The following is a 22,753-nucleotide window of genomic DNA, read 5'->3' on the forward strand; positions in this document are numbered from 1 at the left end:
ATACCTGGCCCCGGGGGCTACAACCATCAAAGTTAGTAAACTCTTGTGATAAGAAGGTCATATCAAAGCACACTGTTGTTGCTTTCAAATGTTGATTCATATAAAAAGCAATTTACCAATATTTCAAGTTACCAAAACTCATTCCTATTTTATATTTGGCAAAATTAAAATACAAAGAATTTAACTGGTATACACACTTCAAGACTGATTAACCAGAAAAAAAGGAGAATCTAAATGATGTATTTCCTGAAATGTTGATGAATATGTTGATCAGTTTTGAATAACTTTTAAAAACCTTTGATTTAAACACATTTAAATCTCTGAAAAGTTTTTTTTCAGGTATAGCCAGATTTTCAATATTTGAGTTCTTTATTCACAGAAATTAATTTAAATATGTTAGATACGTTATTTAAATATGTCTTAATTAAACATGTTAATAAATAAATTACTTAAATTATAAATATATTAATATTTAATAAGGGAAAAGGTAATGGGGAGGCTAAAACTACTCTAAGAAACAAATAATAAAGAGGTTTTCTTCTATTCAATTCCTGGAAGAACACAAGAAAGAAAGTGGATGCTGAAACAGGAGGCTTTTGAATTTTTTATATCTTGGGCAATAAGTAACATGACATGTTTTATTAGTATTGATAATAGAATTTACTATATCAAGATACATAATTCATATGCTTTTAATTGTTTTTATGGTTGTGTATCTATATATTTATAGAAATTGAAGGGAGTACTGTTTATATTGTGGAAAATACTATTATAAATTTCACTACTTCACAGATGTACTGTTTAAGATGAAAAACCTGAGCCTTTTTGATGATGTCTTGGTAAAAAGTACTGAAGGCCCCAGATACCTGGGAAAAACCAAGGCAACAGCAGGAAGGAGCCTGGTGTCTTGGGGTCAATACTAGGGCAGAAGCAGGGTCATATAGTAGAATGAGTTCAGACAGCAGTCTGACACTGGAGGAGTCAGGACACCTGAGACCCCAGGTGAAATTCACCTTCTAAGTAGCTAGAGAACTGGATCCTCGTAGCTCAGTTAGTAAATCATCTGCCTGCAATGCAGGACACCCAGGTTCGATTCCTGAGTTGGGAAGATCCCTGGAGAAGGAAATGGCAACCCACTCCAGTATTCTTGCCTGGAGAATCCCATAGACAGAGGAGCCTGGTGGGCTACAGTCCAGGGGGTCACAAGAATCTGACAGGACTGAGCAACTAAACCACCACCACCACCATAGAATTGGAGCAAGTCACTCACATCTTGTGCATGGACTCCCTCATCTGCACAACCCTGGGTGGATTCGAGGATTAAATAAAGTGATATCTGAGTGGCCATGAGACCCTCTACCATCTTCTTATTGCTGAGGCCTCCAGGTAAGTCCTCCACATTTACTGATGACACTGGAGCATGGAGACTGGTTCCTTTTCATCCCTAACCCTGTCACTCATCTCGAGCAGATCATCTTGGTATTTTCAAATCCCTGACAACCTTATATCCATCCATCCTCGCCCACTTGCCCTCCTTGAACATGACAGGCTGTCATCACTGAACTGATTCACCCTGAGTACATTTCTGACTAAGTGATACAAACCATTCTCTTGCCAACAGCTGTGTTTCCTTTGCCCCTTTAAGTTCTGCTTCAAACACTTGGAAAACCCCAACTATGACTCAATCCAACTTTTCCTTACAGAATGCATGTGTGTGCACACATGTACACACAGACACAAACTGGGATATTTCTGCAACTTCTCAAATTTTCAAAGGTCTGTCTATATTCAGACTCACCTCTATTTCACTCTTTCTAGTCCTCTTGAGTAAAGACAATCCTCTTACCTGCCCCTACAACCTCATCCACCTTCCCTTTCTCAAGGATTTTGGTTCATTAATATCTACTCCATCTCCACTGACTTTCCCCTTAGCATATAAATAAATCTTTTCCGTCTGAAAACACCTACACACAGCCTTCTTTGGTTTTTTCCTTTTAGGGTATCATATATTAAAAGTTCTACAAATCATAACATAATGACTCATTACACATAAATACAATTTGCACACACATTTGTAACCATCATTTTCTCCCTTTTGCTTCATAATTCAGTTCCCGAAGATGGTAGTTTACACTTAATATGTTCACCCGTCCACTTCTAAATACCCAACTGAGCCTTGATTTTAGTGAGGCCACTAAAAGCGCTCTGGCCATAATCATCAGTGGCTGTTTTCTGTGATATAAAATGATTATTTTTCGAATCTTCTCTTGCCTGGTTTCTCACTGGAATTCAGTACCACTGATCATCCCTTCTTGGAAAAGACTTTCCTTTTACCCTCTCTGCTCTCCTCCGACCTCTCTCGTCATTCAGTCTTTCTCTTTTGTTTCGTGCACTCATTCTTAAACACTGCTATATTTATGAGCTCCAGACTCACATAATGAGTTGTACAAGTTGATCCCCTTGTCTCTTCAAATTCAATACTTGAAAAAACAAAACAAACAAACCAACCAAAAAAACACACGGAGGATAAGAAATGGATTTAGGAAAAATGACGTTTTGTCCATCTTTCAGTGAATGGACGAAGTTTTATCCATCTTTCTAATCACCTCACTTGGGATTTATTCTCCATTCCTTCTCTCCCTGACCACGACTGCGCATGTAAGGATGAAGTTCTACACCTTTGCCACAGCACAGGTTGGGTTCAAGTTCAAGTTCACGCTATAGCAATAACTTCGTAACTCTCAGGTTGCAAACTGTCAGCCTGAAGGTTGCCTCTAGCCTGCATATATTTAGCTTGGCTTATACAGTGTTTTAAATTGTTTTGAATTTCTCTTCAACCAGAAAGGGAGCTTTTGTAAGAATCCTGATTCATGGCTTCCTCTGCAAACCGGAAGCCAGGTAAGACAGGATTCCACATTCACATGTGCACGGTAATTCTAAGAGAGGAAAGGCTGCCTAGGTCACGTGGGGAGGCTCTGTCAGGGCCCCACAGCCCCCCGGCTGTTTCTTTCATTTACATCACCAGTAAATGACTGGTGATCAGTCATCAGTCTGAATGACTGGACCAGACACCAGAGTGTGTAAACTTTTGTCCCTCACTCACTTCCCTGGCTCTAGATTTGTCCATCACCATCCTCCTGTCTACACTGATACTGAAGAATCTGTTCTAAAGCTCACTTCTGTGCAGAGCTTCTAGTTAAATTCCTTCAGTGGTTAACTATTAGCTCCTGGACAAAGTTCAGATTCTTTCGTGTGGCATCAGGGTGTGTTTCCTATATCCCCCTCAGCTTCATTTCTCCCCCCATCTCCTTCGCCAAATCTATGCTTCTCCCATTATTCTGATGTTATTTGCAGTTGCTTTGCTAGGCCGTTTTCCTTCCTGCTGCCTGAAAAAACTTCCTATATGTGCTTCTTTCTGCCTGAAAGACTTCTCCTCACTCTAGAGCACTCCAACTGCACCTGACTTATACTACTTTAAAACTAAAGGGGGGAGTCCTCGACCCACTGAACTCCAGCCTTGTTTAGGTACTTACCCTGCGTCCTTCCTTCACATTCTGCTTCCCACCCTCAGAGCACTTGTCCCACTCCATGGTCACCGTGTGCCTGCTCTCACACAGACTGTGAGTTCCTTAAAAACTGTGCAAGTGTCTGAATCTGAGCATACCATGGAGTGTTTGGCAAATAACAGGCAGGTATATACATTCATTGGGCTTCCCTGGTGGCTCAGTGATAAAGAATCCACCTGGAATGCAGGAGACTTGGGTTTAACCCTTGGGTCAGGAAGATTCCCTAGAGAAGGAAATGGCAAGCCACTCCAGTGGAGAATCCCATGGACAGAGGAGCCTGGTGGGCCACAGTCCATACGGTCACGAAGAGCCAGACATATCTTAGCAACTAAACAACAATAACATATACATTCATAAAAAAACTGTATATGTAAAAGCACTTTTTTTTTTTTTTTTGCTGCACTGCATGGCATTTAAGATCTTCTAACCTTCTCAACCGGGAATCAAACCCGTATCTTCTACATTGGAAATGCAGAATGTTAACCACTGACCACCAGGGACGTTCTCTAAAAAGACTTCTTTAAACTCTATTATTTTGCTTACATGGATGGTATTAATAGTACTATGAGTGTCCACAAGGAAAAGCAAATAGTTGCTTTGATGCAAAAATTTTAAATACTCTATTATAAATAATGAAAGCCCAAAAGAATAAAATAAAATAAATTTGTTACAAAAAAAAATCTGTTTTCTGGCTTCTGTGTCTCAAATTTCTTAAAATAATTTGAAAATATCACCTTTTATAGATTAATAATTTGCATCTATTTGAGGACTACATAGATTTAATAAAATAAATTCATCAGTTCTATAAGTAACTACTAAATATTTGTTATAGTGAGGAAATCATCCCTAGAAATATCTCTTGTTGGTTACGCGTCTACATTAAAGGAGTTATTATCTAGCAGATTCCTATGGAATTAAATTTGGAAACTACTACATTTTGATTCCTTTTCCAGGCTAAAATGTGCTTTCAGAATCCATATCACATTTAACTTTCACAATGTGGTGAATTAAGTAGCACTTCTTCCCATTACAAATGAGGGACTTTCCAGGTACATGCAGCTTAGCAGAAGAGCTAGGATCCATCCCCAGCTTTTAAACTGGAGACAGGGATTCTACTTACTACAATACTGCTCTTTTCAAACTTGTACTTTCCTCAACTCTTCCGAGGAGGAGCCCAAGTCTTGGCTTGCTTTTAATAGGATCAAGAATCCTGCAGCAAAGTCTGGGGATGTCTCATTATTTCTCTCCTCAAGTAAACTAAACCGCTATCACATTTCAGCTAATAACTACAGTCAGAGACAGAACACACTGACTGTGGGGAGATCAGTTAGTTATATAATGGAGATCTACTTACAGAGTAGCAAGCACACAGTCTTTTTTTTTTAACAGCTGCGATTTTATAAAGCAGTTATATTTGGCCCTTCCTAGAAACAGCTGTGTACATTCTGTGCGGTGTTTTGAGTCTGCAAACTGGAACTTATGGGAATTCTAAACGCTTTCCTCAGCTTCAAGAGAAAGTTTTGTAAATGCAGGCTCACTGGCCATGTTGCAGTATTTGTTCATTTTCCTCTGACTTACATCACTCGATGAGAATTGCATGTGGCTGGAATGACGGGGTCAATTTGTTTGAATAACACCAAGCATAACACTTTTGCTTTCTAACAACTTCCTGGGAGTAAAGTTGTCTGACATGAAAGAAATAAAGATCTTTTTCCCCTAATTTATATAATTTATACAATACTATGTCAGGTTAATATTAAAATTTAAATCAAAGTTTTCCTGTGATCTGGGAGGGGGGTCAACATGGGATTAAGACAAAGCATAATTTTGCTCATAATTTGGAGATTTGATTGAGCTTGACAGTTAAAGCAACTGTAATGAAAATGCTTGCATACAACATCATTTACAGAAGACTTTCACCTGTACAAGGAAAGACACTTCATAAGATGCAGCACTGAGATTTATTATTTTAGAAGAGGGATATTCTTTCCATAGTGGTAGTCCAACAGTCAGTGTTCATTGTTCAACTTGGAAACTTTAAGAACATTAAACCCATCATATAGGATACATTTTCTTACACAATAAAAAGCTGACTCTAGCCATATTTCTATGATTCTAATGACATCTGCGGCCACAGGGAAGAACACATCGTCAAAGAATGAGTAATTCATATTTTAAAATCAGAATTTGGAGAACAGTTTCCCAAATCCTCCAGAATACTGTGAACTTCTCCTTTTTTAAAATTTCCCCTAACACTTATGTTATTATTCAACTTATGGCCACTTTTCTAACTCAACTATAAGGTGCTTGAAAGCAGGGGCCACTGCTGTTTCATCCTTTATTATATCTCTGGATCCTAGCACAAGATTTCATGCCAAGCAAGCTAGCTAGCTGATAATGAATGAACTGATACTTTTCTTAGAGCTCCATAGATTTTTACCAAGAGAATTGTTTTATCGAAAGATTTCATTGCTTTATTTTCCTTGTTTGGAGGGAGGTGGGCTCTCTATATCACAGAAATCCTATTTTGAATGCTTCTGCTTTAAAATAAAAGAATATGATTGGTTTGTAATATAGCTTATAGAACATTTGCTCTGGTCAATGCTTCTCCCTTGATAATAAATTTCAGCTTTTTTGAACACAAGTAATTTCATAGTAAAGCAATTAAAAAAATTTTTTTGGTTCTTTGGCTAAAGTAAAAAAGAGAAAGCATTATTCAATATGCATTAAACAATTCTGATTATTATAAAAACATCCTTTTGATTTCTATCCAATATTTTTCATGAAAATTTTTGAGATATTTAATTTAGTATGATCTATATTTAATGGAATGTACACTCAAAAGGCACCTCATAATGAGAAGCTGTTGTCCCCATTTTATATAAAATAAAACTTAAGGTTATCGACAGATAAGAAAACTCAAAACACAGATCTAGTTAGGCACTAATGTATATACTGACAGATGGCCTTTAAATTGGTTGGCAACTAGTAAATAATGAAGAAGTCTTTGTTATATTATATGGTGAAGATAAATTTTCCATCTTCAAAATCCGAGCTGGCAAGTGTCAAAACTTTGTTCAATGAATGTTAACAACAGCAATAGAATCATGTTATTTTACAAAGGTGACATGAACATTTCATTTTCTATTAGGATGCAGTACTCCATTACAAACAGCTGTTAGATGCTAAAGCCATAATGCCTTAAAACAGGCCCTTCTGCAGCTCTCGTTTCTGTGACCTAATTTTTGCTCATCTCATCTCAGGAGCCCAGGAGAGATGGTAGGTTAAGCCAGCATGGGTCTCACATGATAATCACAGTTTATGCAACTGTCGCACCTAATGGTGTGATTCTCAAAGTCTACGAGCCGTACCCACAGTCTAGTAAGAACAGAGGATGGAGTCCTGCATCCGTTCAGAGATCTGAGCTAGAGGGATGCCAAGTGGGCAGTACCTGGTTAACAGAGGCATCTGTATTAGCCACAGGTGAAGGGGAGCGGCAAGCAGGCGGAGAGGAGATCTCACTGTTGGTTCCCTCCTCCCCAGACTCCTCAGTGACAGGTGACAGCAAAGTGTGACAGCGACCTGCAGTCATCTGTCACATAGAATGTGACCCAAAGGACACGAAAATCGGTTAGTTATATTAACAAAACACCTGACCAGGCACGGGTTAAAACAGAGATAACCATACAACAAAAGTTAGAGTTACTGAGATCTCAATTTACAAATTCTGTGTTACTATTTGAAAGTTTTGTCCTCAAGTGACTATGACACTAGGGACCATTGTAAACACACGTGGGTAGGGGATACATGTCACATTATGCAGTTTCATTGCCAATTAAATATTTCTTTAACTTATGTTCCTTTTCTTGATTGTCTGTATCTTTATAAATAATGGTTAAAAATCACAAAGCATACAAATGAAAGAACGGTCTATGAATTAAGGCTTGGTCTTTTGTAGGTATTTCAAATTCCAACTATTCTAGTGAGACAAATGTACCCAAAGTAATATATCACAAAAAGAGGTCAGGTTTGGTTATATACTACCGAAGACACAGTACATATGTGTGAAAATATAAGTGCTGGAAAACAGTGAATTAAGAGGATAATGAACTCATTTAGGATGCACAGTGATGGGGGAAATAACATTGCAGATAGAAATGAATGGAATTTATTTTAATCCAAAGATAACTGTTGGATTTTCTATTATCTTATTCTTCTAATAATAGTTTTTCTTCGATATATTATGAAACATTTATACAACAGAATAAGCAATCACACCTAGCCACCCAGCACATTACCAGGAAAAACATACACACATAAATATATGTAGCCTGATTCTCCCATTCCCCCAGAAAACTAGAAAACTGTGCAAAGGAATTTTTTTGACGCTCAGAGCCTCTGAGCATTATTGCTAAATTATAAACAAATGCAGGGCTGACCTTCAGCACATTAAGTAATTAAGGAGTCTCAAACAGCTTCGTTTCAACTGCCACTGTTTACAGTGTCAAAGACTGGCCTCGGCCCAAATGTAGTCAGAGAGTTAAGGGGACTGTTCCTCAGTTCATATCTGCAAGATCTCTAATACCAAGCCCCCTGAAAGGAGCTCAGGCCACTAGCCAGGGGACAGAAGGAAGAGAGCGCACTGGCAAGCCGGCCTTGACCCTTACTCACCATGACCACAGAGGGGTGGGCCGAGGTCGCGGGGAGGAGCTCCCCGTCCAAGTCCTCCGTCCCCTCCGCCAGCCCCTCCACCTCGGTCACCGTCAGCAGCATGGTGGCGTGCTTGGCTTTCATGGTCAGCATCTTGCACTTGGAGTTCAAAGAGGCGATCTGCTCTTGGTAGCCCTTGATTTTCTGAGCCAGCTCCTGAGGAAACATTTCCCCCCCGCCTTGGGGTGTCACAGCAGCATCAGAAGGAAACAGAGCTAGAAGCGTTCATCTTCCTCCGGGGCTGGCCAATGAAATCACAGAGCCGCGCCAGACCGAGCGGCGGGGAGGCAGGATGTGGACGGTGCGAGCGCGGAGCCTGCCTGCCGCGCGCCCCGAGCCAGACCACAGCGCGGCGGGGCCGGGAGGGGCGGTGGGGACCGCGCGGCGGGAGGCACGGAGCCAGGCGGCAGGGATTCTAATCCCAGAGATGCTCAGGGCTGGCCTGGCATTTGGGTAACGTTAAAGACTGGCAACTTTCTTTAAAATGCCTGAGGAATCTGAAATTGCCAGATGGTTCATGCCATGGAAATTAGGTCATGTGATGACTAAAACTGCCAAAAATGCAATGCTGGGTTCTTACCATCTCGAATATGTCAAACAGAGCAGTCATTTGTGACAGACGAGTCATAAAGTAAACTGCTCCTGAATTCCTGTGACCCTGGCGAGTTGTTTTTTGCAGATAAGCTAAAGACTACTTAGGAAATCCTTATTTTTGATGCATTTTCCTCCCCAAAGAAAATTTTGTGCATTCATGAAAATTTCCCTCATGTACTCTATTATGCCTCTAATGTTTCTGATGCCTCAAACTAGAGCTTTGAACTTGAAGTTCTGTTCCGTTATAATGTCTTTTGATTTCCTTTGTTAGTCAAAAAAATTGTTTTGAGGTTTTAAAATTTTTACAAGGAGCTAATTGAAAATGTATTCTGAATAGCACATAGCTCTTAAAAAACAAATATTATACTATTAAACTTCTAAAATAATCTAAAATGGTAATCCTAAAATGTTAAATTTATACTTTCTTTACTTCAAAGATTAAAAAATGAACATGTAAGCATTCTTTTTTTTTTTTACATTCATGTTAACAAAAATATTAATCCTCAAAGTACAAAATCTCTGCTTTTTTTTCTATTCCTTTTATTTGGCTTCTTCACTTGAAAAGCTGTCTTTAGTGTTTGTACAGTACACATTTTGTGAGTCTTTACAATGTGTGTGTATACACTCAAAGGAGAGCTTTGAACCTGACATTCAAACTACAGCTTTGAACTTGAAGTTCAGAAACAAAATAACAATAACAAAATGATACACGTGTATATATATACATGTGTATATGTATGAAAAGCGAAGTCACTCAGTCGTGTCTGACTCTTTGCGACCCCATGGACTGTAACCTACCAGGCTCCTCTGTCCATGGGATTTTCCGGGCAAGCGTACTGGAGTGGGGTGCCATTGCCTTCTGTGTGTATATGTATATGAACACACAGACACACCATTTTGTGACTGTTGTCACGTTGTGTTTCCCCTCCCAACCAAAACCGACTGTGTCGGTGTAAGGGAAAACAATCCAGCAGAATTCAGCTAGCAGCCTGTCCTCTTGACTTCTAGTAGAAAGTACAGGGATTTTTTAATCTAGGATTTAAAAAGTAGAAATCATCACTTCTTTACCTTTCAGGGTTGCAGATACTTAGTTAAACCTAATAGGATTTTTTTTTTTTTTTGGGCCTAGTCACACAGCTTGATGGATCTTAGTTCCCTGGATTGAACCCGGGCCCATGGCATTGAAACCACCAAGGCCTAGCCACCAGACTGCCAGGAAACTCCCCTAATAGGATTTTTAAATAGCTATTTATCACATATGCTTTAGTGCCTAACATATGAATACTCTGTAATAACTAGTAAACATGCATGTTTGGAAGTCATCTGCCAGCTCACTGGACTCCTTGAATTCTATATTTTCAGCTAAAATTTTGTGCATTCATGAAAATTTCCCTCATATACTCCACTGAGCCTTCATACCACGGCTGCCCATCTGGTAAAATTGAGGACTCTGTGAGAAACAGAGTTAGTCTCAGTCCTTCCCCCATTCATGCCCACAGGGATGGTCACGTCGCCTATGGCAGTACCCTGCTTAGCACACTGATAGCAAATGCCCGTTTTCTAAATCTCAAATTATTGGGTATAAAACTCATCTGAGTTGCTTGTTAGCAATGCAGTTCTGATCTAGGCTCCAAAAGATTTTGATTTATTAGGCCTATGAAAATCTGCCTTTTATCATTAGTCCATGAGACTCCCTTGAAGAAATAGTTCTCTAGAACCTTCTTCTGTAAAAAGAGACCTGCCGGTATCCCAGGAGCTTTGTGGGTTGGGGGTCAAATTCGCTAAATTAAAATGGAGCATGGATGGGTTAATGAGTTCTCCACACTCAGGAAGCATATGTATGTGTAGTTTTAACTGAGTATTTCTGAAGATCAAGACAAGGGATGAGTGTACAAGTGGGAACTCGGGTACAGTGGCTGCTCTGAGGGAAGGTGCCCTCTGGGCAACCACCTGCGCCCAGGAGCATGGCTTCTGTGTCACATGGAAAGCAGCTCTGAGAGTCTTTCCTATGCTTTAAAAGTGACAGGATCACTGTTTTTTTTTTAATTAAATGTAACATTTGAAAAATTACAGGGAAAAAAGTGAATTCCCTAGAAATAAACAAATGATTAGTCATCTTTATGAGTTAAAGTTAAGTATATGGAAACTAGCCTCACCTCAAGATGAAAATCCATTAAACACACACATAAAAAAACAGGAAAAAACATTCTCTCAGAATTCCCTGTTATAAATCGGGCTTCCCCAAGGACTCCCCCCACCCCCACCTCCACCCCGACTGCCCTCCACCGCACTTTCCTTCCTGTGTTTGTTTTACACAAACAATGAGCCTGATGCAGGACTCTGTCATTATAAACATGCAAATGCACTCTAAATCACATGCCAAGACTAGCACAGGTCTGCACTAATGTTTAGAACTGGGAGAAGAAGACTCGACAAAATGAACAGATCATTGAACAGGAGCCAGAGGACAGTCTATGGCTGACTCTGCTGAGAGCTGGCAAGTCATGTATTCTCCTACACCATCATTCTTTTTTTTTTTTTTTTCAGTCTTAGCTCCCTAAGCAGGGACTGAACTTGTACCCCCTGCAGTGGAAGCTCTGAGTCTTAACCACTGGACCACCAGGGAAGTCCCCAAAATGTACCAGATTAGAATCTGTTTTCTATCAGCTACTACATCTGGAAGCTTAAGAAGTCATTCTAAAAAATTAATTTCTGTTTTCTTATCAGTAAAATGAAGACAATTCACACCCACACAAATTCTTAAGCTCATCGGGTTTTTATGAAAGATAATCTGGAAAACACTGTAAACTGTCTTAAAACACATAAAACAACAAAAAATCTATAGTAATGATAATTATTGTCATTCCAGATAGATTAAAAAAAAGTATTTTCTGTGCTGTGGTTGAAAAGTTGTTGCAACAAAATTCTGGATCTTATGATGTGGGATTAAAAGTAGTTTCAGAATAAATGTGTATTATGAAGTCTAATGGAGAAGGCAATGGCACCCCACTCCAGTACTCTTGCCTGGAAAATCCCATGGACCGAGGAGCCTGGTGGGCTGCTGTCTATGAGGTCGCACAGAGTCGGACACGACTGAAGCGACTTAGCATGAAGTCTAATGTATGCCTTATATATAGTTTTCACGTATTTGCAAAACATCTTTTCATTTAACCAGTGATAGAAGAGAAATGAATAGTTAACATAGATGATTATCTACAGTGTAGGAGTAAATGGACGTAGGATATTTATTTACATTATTTTATAAATCATACATGAATGTGATGCATTGGCTGTGACAAGAAGTTAAAGAACTGCATTTGCCAAGGCGGGGGGAGTGAGATTTTCCAACAATTATTTAACAACAATTGCTAAAAATTCAACAACTGAATCTTATGAGAACCTTACTATGATATTTGGTTTGGGCTCTTATGAGAACACAGTTTAAATAGAGTAGATGGAAGGATAAGCTAAATGTCTATCCTTGGCACAGAGAAAGAAGACACACCCTCCTCTAGTAACTTTCCAAAATTCATGATGCTGTAATCAGCCACCAAGGAAAGAGTCATTGTGACCTATACAGGATTTAACAAGTCAGGAAAGGAAAGTCACTGCTCTCCTGAAGGAACTGAAACACTCGAGGTATATGATCTCTGAGACCAGGTTTGCACAAAGGTGTTCAAGTCCTCAAGGTCATTCATTATGACCTTGTATGCCAAAGATACAAGGAAGGAGGCATATCTAAAAATGAAAAAGCTGCTGAGTCATAACACAGTAATCATCAAAACCAACAATATGAGCCTTTCACTGATTTTGGGAAAAGGAGGTGAAATGACCTATATGTGAAAGAGCAATGATTTTCTCTTTAACATGAAATATCCCTTCTTTTTAATGAGGGCCATCAAAGCAGCAAGGCTTTGAGCGTTGCTGTTCCTTATAATCTGTAAACACAGGGAGTACAGGGACTTCTCTGGCAGTCCAGTGGTTAAGATTCCACACTTCCAGTGCAGGAGACACAGGTTCAATCTCTGGTCGGGGAATTAAGATCCCATATGCAGCATGGAGAGGCCAAATGAATAAATAAATAAAGAAAGAAGACAGGGAGGATAGTGTGTTTTGGTGTATGAATTGTGAGAATTCTGATGGAAGCAGTCAGTGGGTCATGGTGGAGACAGACATGTCATGAATGTTGGATCAAGAGGTTTTGGAATTAAGTGGAGGACTCATGCTACTGGGTCTTAGAGAACATCAGCAAAAATAGCACTCAAAATGCAAAGACAGCCAAAGAAGCTCTCCAAGAACCCAACATGTTATGCCCCAACATGTTATGTTAAAAACCAATCACATATTCTCATCACGCCAGGGCCTTGCCCTTGAACTTGGCTTGTCTTACCTCATGCCGAGAAATCTGGGCTTGCAGTTCCTGGATGTTGCTGGTGGCCACAGGCTTATCCTCAATCTCTCTGTGAGCTCCTTCTATGAGTTCCTGGAGGTGCTGCATTTCTTGCTCATATTGTTCATATTGCACCACAGCCTCCTTTGAAGGAAAAAACAAAAGCACAGACGATTATCTGTTGATACCAATAACTGTGTGTGTGCCTCTGTGCTGCTTCTGACAAACTCTGGTGTTAATGTCTATTTACCCATGAGTCAAGGGAGCAAAAAAATGATGGGGAAAATTCCTAGATGATTCAAATTCCCAGTTTTCTGCTGATGTTTCAGAGCCTTCTCTCTAAAACATTTTGTCAAGATTATTGATGGACTGAACATAGTGGTGCTGGAGAAGACTCTTGAGAGTCTTGAAAGTGAAGTCGCTCAGTCGTGTCCGACTCTTTGCGACCCTATGGACTGCAGCCTACCAGGCTCCTCCGTCCATGGAATTTTCCAGGCAAGAGTACTGGAGTGGGCTGCCATTTCCTTCTCCAGAGGATCTTCCCAACCCAGGATCGAACCCGGGTTTCCTGCGTTGCAGGCAGACACTTTACTGTCTGAGCCACCTTTGGCCGAACATAGTGGTTCTGGAGAAGACTCTTGAGAGTCCCTTGGACAGCAAGGAGATCAAACCAGTTAATCTCAAAGGAAATCAGTCCTGAGTATTCATCTGACGGACTGAAACTGAAGCTGAAGCTCCAAATACTTTGACCACCTGATGCGAAGAACTGACTCACTGGAAAAGACCCTGAAGCTGGGAAAGATTGAAGGCAGGAAGAGAAGGGAACAACAGAGGATGAGATGGTTGGATGGCACAACCAACTTGATGGACATGAGTTTGAGCAAGCTCCAGGAGTTGGTGATGGACAGGGAAGTCTGGCATGCTGCAGTCCATGGGGTGGCAAAGAGTCAGACACAACTGAGCGACTGAAGCAAACTGAACTGAAGTGGTTAGATCCTCCTTCTTCTCTTTATTGTCTTAAAGATGACAATGTTATGGTCCAGAACATGGTAGAAAAGTAGTACAAAAAACATGATTACTTCATTTTTCTGTGAAGGAAATTCTGTGAGGGACTCAGCTAAGTGCTGGAATAGGAGATAGAAAAAATGAATGAAGTATGTCATTTGTAGCAACAAAGGTAGAGATTGTCTAGAGGTTGTCATACTGAATGAAGTAAGTCAGACAAAAACAAATATTATATGAGATCACTTATATGTAGAATCTAAAAAAAAATGGTACAAATAATGAACTTATTCACAAAGCAGAGAGTCACAAATGTAGAAAATAAACCTGTGGTTATGAAGGAGGGAAAGATGGGGGATAAACTGGGAGCCTGGGATTGCAGATTCGTTACCATCTGAGTCACCAGGGAAGCCCATGCATAAAATAGATAGCTAATAAGGACCTGGGGCTTCCTTGGTGGCTCAGATGGTAAGAATCTCCCTTCAGTGCAGGAGACCCAGGTTTGATCCCTGGGTCAGGAAGATCCCCTGGAGAAGAGAATGGCTACCCACTCCAGTATTATTGCCTGTAGAATCCCATGGACAGAGGAGCCTGTTGGGCCAAAGTCCCTGGGGTCACAAAAGTTGGACATGACTGAGCAACTAACACTTTCACTTTCACACAAGGACCTACTGCATAGCACAGGGAACTCCACTCAATACTCTATAATGACCTACATGGAAAAGGAATCTAAAACATGTGGATATTGTATAACTGATTCACTTTACTAGACAACTAAAACTAACACAACATTGTAAATCAACTATACTCCAATACAATATAAAAAATCAACAAAGTGTGACTTCTACACTCAGCAATTTACTGTCTAACAAATCATAAGATAATGCAAGAAGAGTTGACCAAATAGACCATTAGTGGTTTAATGAGAGGGCATGTATACAATTTTTGGATAAAGTAGGTGAAATACTAATTGAAAGCAGATATGAGATAGTTTCATTTCTTCGATATGCGATAGTTTCATTTCTTCCTAGTAAATAATCGGTCTCTTAGGTGAAGGGACTAAGAGTTATAGCTGGGAGTACTTCTCAGGCAATAAAATAAGCTGAATAAGCTGAAATATGAAGAAAAAACAAAAAAAACTCTGTAGTATGCCTTAGCAGTAAAATCTTATTACAAAGTTCTAAATGATTTTCAGATGAATAATAACAAAAATATATGATTGAATATAAAATTAACCTTTACAAGTTGTTTTTCATTATATATATATATATATATATATATATATATATGCTTCTTAAAGATAGTTTTCACCAAAAGATATTTTTAATAGATCTTGCCCCAGGCATTTGTGGGTGATCTAAATGATAGCATTTCGTGTCCCTATTTTATATAATCACAACAAGCTGTCAGAGTTAACACTCTGGATGTGTTCTGATGGCTGAGCCCACGCAAGCGCTAAGAAAAGCAGCCCATGACTCATTTGCTGCTGCTCTGCCGGCGGTGTGGGAACCGCCTGCAGAGGCCGGCTGGCCCGGCTGCACATGCCTGCATGATGTTGCACTGCTGGATGGCCGTGTGCTGGAGCCGGCTGGCCTCCTCCTGCAGGTGCAGAGCCGCGTGGCAGAGCGGCAGGCTGGCGACCACGTCCTCGGGGATCCGGAGCGCGCTCTGACGGACCTGCACTGCGTGGACTTTTGGCTTGAGTGACTCCATCTCAGACAGCAAATGCTGAAAGTGCAAGTTCACATTCTAAATTTTAAAATTCTATACTTATACAATTTGATATCAATTTATTTATATAAGGTGTATGTAGGTATAAAATATACATTTTTCCTGGGTGGTCCAGTGGTTAAGAATCCACCTTCCAATGCAGGGGACTCAGGTTCGATCCCTGGTCAGGGAACCAGGATCCCACATGCTGGGGGCAACTGTGCCCACATGCCACAACTCGAGAAGCCCATGTGCCTCAACTCCTGAGCCCATGTGCTCTGGAGTCTGTGCTCTATAACAAGAGAGGCCCACACACCACAACAAAGATCCAGAACAGCCAAAATGAAAAAAAAAAAATTTTTTCCCCATTTAAAAGATATATTCTAAAATATTTTTAAATTTTACATTTTAATAGTTTATTTCAAAAGCAAGAGATATTAACTAAATTACAGGTCTGTCCAAAGTTATAAAAACTTTCCCAGGAATATTTTTTTTAATACTGCATACAGTGCTCAGACAATAAGTTTAGAAATCACTTTTCCTAACTATCCTTTCTTTTTCAAAAATATAGCTCCCCCCTCATTTCCCCTGAATTATTTTTGCTTGCCTGTCGGTGAGAGAGTTGCTCCTTGAGACTTAGACGTCCAACTTCTGGAGAAGTCAGGGTTGTCTGGGCTTGCTCCAAAGCAACTTGTAAGTTTCTGAGCTCTGCTTCAAATTTTTTCATATCCTGCAGAGTAAGAGTGACATCAATGTTGACATATAAGCACTTGAAGTCCAAAGTCATAGGTGGAGACTACTATCATGTAAACAGGCAGTGAAACAAGAGGGAAGGGGGAGGGGTACCACCATTAAAACAATGACATAGCCATAGGACATGACAAAAACTGATTCGAACCAACTAGGTCCAAGATGGCAGAAGATTCACTTCCAGTAGCCCTTGAGCACACACACCCAGCTAGTGTGCTAGGTAATACACTAGCATCTAAATGACATAACTAGCTAGATGCTAGGTAATACACTAGCATCTAAATGACACCTGCACCAGCACCAGAACAGTTTTGAGGTCAATCATAAGTTAAAAAATGGGTGGTGGCCCAGTTCCTGGAAATCCCCATTCTTTCCCCCCAAAATAATTGGAATAATCCTCCCACTCATTAGCCTATGAAACTTCCCAGCCCATAAAAATGAACCACAATATTTCAGGGCTCTCTCTCACCTTCTAAGATGGCCCATGCTCTGTGTAGTGTGTTTCTCTCTAAATAAATCCACTTCTTACCTATAACTTTATCTCTCACTGAATTCTTTCTGCCTCAAGACATCCAAGAACCTCAGATTCAGGAATAGCATGACCCCCTATAGGGCCTTCTGGGGCAGACCCTTCCCCTTATACCCTCTATTTTAGCTCCTCTTTGAAGTACCCAGATAATAGTATCTGATGTAAATTCCCTGACTTGTTTTACAGGTGTTAAAATCTCCCACCAAATGGATGGTGTTAACTACTTGATGACTAAGAGCACACAGCCCCAGGCGTCCTGGGGCTTAAGGACTGATAAGGTTAAGCCACCACCCTGTCACCCCACCATCAGCCAATCAGAGAATTGTGCATGAGCTGATCACAGATGCTTCAAAACTCCTTCCTCATTTGGCCTTAACAATGCTTTGCTGAAACCCTTCGAGATGTTGTGGGTTTTTTGGACATGAGCCATCTGCTTCCTTGCGCGGCCCTGTAATAAACCTTTGTCTGCTTCAAACTCGAACGTATGGTATTGTGTGACCTCACCATGCATCAGGCATAAGAGGGTAACATTCATAGTCAAGAAGGCTCATTAGAGGTGAGCATCTACCTGCACTTCCTGCCACCATTTGTTTTTACTTTAAAAATATATCTATGTATTTTATTTTATTTTATGGTCACAGCATCCCCCCACAGCAAGGGGGATCTTGTCTCCCCTGCCAGGGATCAAACCCATGTCCTTTGCATTGGCAGCACAGAGTCTTAACCACTGAACTGCTAAGGACGTGCCATTGTTGTTTTTAATGATGTGTGTGCTCAGTCGCCCAGTCATGTCGGACTCTTTGCGACCTCCTGGACTATAGTCTGCCAGGCTCTTCTGTCCATAGAATTTTCCAGGCAAGAATACTGAAGTGGGTTGCCACTTCTTATTCCAGGGAATCTTCCCAACCCAGGGATCGAAACTGCATCTCTTGTGTCTCCTGCATTGCCAGGAGAATTCTTTACCACTGTGCCACCTGGGAAGCCCATAATGATAGACTTTTCCATTTAAATCATCTTTTTTCTTTTTTTTACCTTGGCAGCATCGTGGAGACTCTGTAAACGAATTTTGATCACCTGTCGCAGCTCCTCAGTCTCCCGTCCCAGGTCTGCCACTTGCTGAGACATTGTTTCTGTATGGTACACACTATCGAGGTACTGTAATTTCTCGGTCATTGCTTCCAGATCATTGTGAATATCTTCAGATTCTTCTAGCATGGTCTAGAGTGAATTATCAACATCCAGGACATTGATAGGTAGGTAAAGAGGTAATCTACAGTATGGTATAAAGACCGTCAGATTGGGAAAGGGATAAGGAGATTTGATTTACATTTCCCCGTGCACACTGTGTAGGTTGTGTATTTTATTCTGTTTAAACTTCACAGCCCTGTGCCCGCTTCCCACTTCCTGTCACCCCCTTTGCAGAGAAAAAGAAATCAAAGTTCAGGAGCTGTAAACAATCTGTTGAGGCCATATGTGTTGAACCATAAGGCTAGTGCTCAGTCTGCCACCCCAAGCTACTCAGGACAGGAATATTCTAGCAGTGGTGATGCTCTGAGGCATTGGGTTATCTTCATCAGCTCACTGGCCTCTCTTTTCTCATATTCAACTAAAGAGCTGCTTTTCAGCTCTCATATTCTATAGCTAAGCTCTAAGCATATATGGATCTAAGATACGAAAATAAGACTCAAATGCTTGAAGTGAGACAAAGGGGTAGAAATTATTTGGGATTAAACAAAGCCCTTGGCATTCAGGGCAGCATCATCTATTGAGACTAACAATCATATGAGTGGAATAATAAGCATATAATATGCATTGTATGAGTAGAGTGAGAGAGAAGAAAGGGTTAAGGATGCCGGAAATGAGAGGTGCTATTACCTGTACGAGGGTTGGGAGAAGGCTTCCTGGAAAGTCACATCTGAGCTAAGTCAGAGAATGTTTGTATTTGTACAGATGGAGAGGAAAAGGAAAGACCTTTTATGCTGACGGGACAGCATAAGCAAAGGCACAGAGGTGAGTGGGCACAAAACATGCAGTTCCTGGGGCATGCGATGTGTAAAGAGGAGAAACGGGAGGTGGGACATTACTCTTTGGCAATAGATCCCTTTTTTAAAAAGTAAAGTACATTGTTTTCTTTTGCAATATCATATACACATATTATATAGCATATATAATAAAGCTTTAAAAATATTGAAAAATAAAGAAGATAAAATATTCCGCAATCCCATACCCTGGGGATGACTTTAAGTAAAGGATAACTGCTGTTCAATTTGGGTATAATTTTAGGTGATTGAGATCATAAGATACCTACAATTTCCTATCTTTTTCGCCTGGCATTAAAACACATACATTTTCTGTGCATTGTTTTTAGATAAACTCAAGGCAGTTTTCATTAATTCTTAAGGCAGGCAGACATGCTAGAACTCCCTAGAACATTGTGTATAGGCTGAGTTCTCTCCTGAGCATCTGTGTGAGGTCACCACCGACACCTGACCTCTGTCCCCCTGTGCCCTTGATGCACCCAACCCAGCCACCTGCCCAAGTCAGAAAAACCTGCCAACCATCCTGGGCTCCTCTCTCTTTTACCCAAATCCAGAAGCCTCCAAGTCCAGAATTCTCGCTAGGTAAAGCCCCTTGATTTTTGTCCTCTCAGCCTCCTAAGTGAGACTTTGTCACTGTCTACTGGGTTATTGAAACCACTGTCTATGTTGTCTTACCTTCATCAATCTGTCTTCCACAGGCTTCTAAGTCATCTTTCTTAAACTCTAAGTCTGAGCTTGTCACTTGCCTGCAGAATGTCTGTCAAAGGCTTAGAGTGACTTCAGGAGAAAGGTCAAGAACTCCATAGGCTCTCATGACCTGTCATTGTCTTCTCTTATCTCTCTGGCCTCTTTCCAGCTCTCAGCAAAGCCCCTCCTGAGTGCACCAAGCAGAGCACCCCTCCCTCTTTCTGCTGGGATTTTCCAGAGCATTTTAGGCTGTGTGTCTTTCAGGACTCAGCTCAGAGTCACCTTTTCCTTCCTTGTGCTGCTCTCTGCTAAGTCGTTTCAGTCGTGTCCAACTCTTTGTGACCCCCAAGGACTGTAGCTTGCCAGGCTCTGCTGTTCATGGGATTCTCCAGGCAAGAATACTGGAGTGGGTTGCCATGCCCTCCTCCAGGTAATCTTCCAAACCCAGCAATTGAGCCCACATCTCTTGCATCTCCTGCACTGGCAGGTAGGTTCTTTCCAACTAGTGCCACCCGGGATGCCCAGTTTCTTTCCTTCCTTAATCTAACCTGTCTCCTGGTGCTTAGTCACTCAGTCATGTCTCTCTGCGGCCCGCTGGACTGTAGCCCACCAGGCTCCTCTGTCCATGAGATTTTCCAGGCAAGAATACTAGAGTTGGGTGCCATTTCCTATTCCAGGGGATCCTCCCAACCCAGGGAGTGAATCTGTGTCTCCTGGGTCTCCCACATTGGCAGGAGGATTCTTTACCACCTGGGAACCCCCTCTATCTCTTTTCTCCCTTCAATTATCAACTCCCTGGGGCAAGGCAGGGAATATTCTTTGTATTCCAATGCCTAACAAAATTCCTAGCTTTGGAAAGCACTCTATAAACGTTTATTAAATAAATAAATGAATGAGAACAGGGGCTATTTTTAAAAACTAAAAAGAAAACCTTCATGGTCAATTAAAACCTTCATGGTCTACATTATATCTTATTAAATCCAAAAATTTATTCAGAAAACCTTTTTTAACATTACTTAAGTTTTGTTTAAAATTTCAGTATAGTTATTAATACTCATATAAAAAATGTCCTACATTTTGGATTACAGAGCAGCAGTGTTTTGATGAGCATGATACATTTTCCAACTGTTTTTCAAAGAGATTTTACCAAGTTACCAACAGTGTCTGAGAGCTCTCGCTTCCTTAAATATGAGCTTTTAAATAATGGTGTTAACTTGACAATGAAAATGCTTTAAGTTTGCATTCTAGATCTCTAATGAGTATTTTTCCATTGTCTACAACCAGTTGTAACTTACGTCTTGTCTGTTAATGCATAATGCAGATCCTCAAACAGAACAACTCTGCAATTGTTTAAGAAAGACTTCTTGAGAGGAGAGTGCAAGATTGATTAGAGAAGAACGATAAATACAGGGAGACTAATTAGGAGCCCATTAAAGCATTCCCAGAAGGGGAAAATGAGGTTTTGATCTAGAACTCTGTCAACACAAATGGAAAAGGGGATGTATTTAAAAGACACGAGTATACATAAATCAGAACAAAAAAGAAAATCTAACATACTTGAGGATATCCATGTAACTTAAACAAGGACCATTTTGTATTTGATGGCCTGATAACTGGGCTAAAAGATACCTGTATCTAACTCAAGCCTAAATTTAAAAAGATGAAATAATTTCCTGGATGATATGGCCAAGAGAAAACTTCAGAGGAAGTGAAGTCATGCAGCCTCCATGTGGTGTGGACTTATTCCAGCTGGCCCCTACTTCCTGCAGGAGGTCAGTTCCCTGCAACCAGGCGGAAGCGCTGGAAGGAGGAGGCATGAGATTCAGGCTCTGACCGAGCCCACAGGTGCCAGGCGTTGTGCTTGATGATTGCACATATGTTAAACCATTTGATCCTCGTGACAACTCTGCAATATGCATATTATTTACATCTCCATCTTACTGATGAGAAGACTGGATTCTAAAAGGCAAAGTAGTTTGCTCCAAAGTACACAGCCCTAAGTGGCAGGACTTGGTTTTCCCATCAGTCTGAGTCTAGAGCTTGTGATCTTTCCACCTGTCCCTGCATCTCTTCCTAAGGGTAGAATTTCCCACCATATCCCTGTGTACAATTGTTTCAAAGAAGGTGCAAAAAAAAAAAAAAAAAAAGATACTACATGGATGATCATTTTTGGTCTTGGGGAATGGAAAATTTAGAGGTGATAGAGGATATTTATTTACTTATTCATGGGTAGCTGCTTTTTTTTTTTTTTTCAATCCCCAGGACAAGTTGTTAAAGCTACCTTGGCTTTCATTTTTCTTGGCATCTTCAATAATTTTTCATCACATTCTTCCAAATTTTCTGTCAATCTAGCCACTTAAATCAAATTACCCTCTTAGTTACCTTTTGAAAACTATTTTTGCTAAAGTTACCTGATGTGAAATGTATTGTTCTCGAAGCTGGCTTGCAGAATTCCATGCAATCTTTCCATGTACCAAGATTTTGGTTTTCTCAATCCACCTTAAAATTAACTCAAGTATTTCATTGTATTCTTCTAGATGGGATGCTGCCTGAAAAATAAATCATTACCAGTCAGATAAAAAATGGATACTCTGCTTCTTGAGCTAGAAATCAGTCTTCTATTTCTCTTTGGATACAACAATCCTGGCAGTTGATCATTATAATATCTATGATATCTAAAGGTATCATGAAAAATAATTTCCTTATTGAAAACCTATTAAAGACTTCCCAGTGATGTTAGGATGAAGTCCAATTTCCTAATATGCTTGAATAATCT

General features: G+C 40.3%; 1 protein-coding gene across 16 annotated transcripts in view; it reads right to left on the minus strand.

The window, feature by feature from the left end:
- Positions 1–22,753, minus strand: part of SYNE1 (spectrin repeat containing nuclear envelope protein 1) — a 497,963-nt gene that overhangs the window by 175,887 nt on the left and 299,323 nt on the right. For 14 of the 16 annotated variants that reach the window (XM_061428348.1, XM_061428354.1, XM_061428353.1 and 11 more), the window contains 7 exons: positions 22,389–22,526; positions 18,284–18,469; positions 16,580–16,702; positions 15,808–15,990; positions 13,261–13,404; positions 8,238–8,432; positions 7,018–7,158 (listed from right to left, as the gene is read on the minus strand). In XM_061428348.1, coding sequence (XP_061284332.1) covers positions 7,018–7,158; positions 8,238–8,432; positions 13,261–13,404; positions 15,808–15,990; positions 16,580–16,702; positions 18,284–18,469; positions 22,389–22,526 — 1,110 coding nt within the window. The remainder of the gene's footprint in view (positions 1–7,017; positions 7,159–8,237; positions 8,433–13,260; positions 13,405–15,807; positions 15,991–16,579; positions 16,703–18,283; positions 18,470–22,388; positions 22,527–22,753) is intronic. The other 2 variants (XM_061428349.1, XM_061428347.1) reach the window with 1 other exon arrangement.

This window comes from Bos javanicus, chromosome 9 (genome assembly GCF_032452875.1).
Source record: "Bos javanicus breed banteng chromosome 9, ARS-OSU_banteng_1.0, whole genome shotgun sequence".
Classification (NCBI taxonomy): domain Eukaryota; kingdom Metazoa; phylum Chordata; class Mammalia; order Artiodactyla; family Bovidae; genus Bos; species Bos javanicus.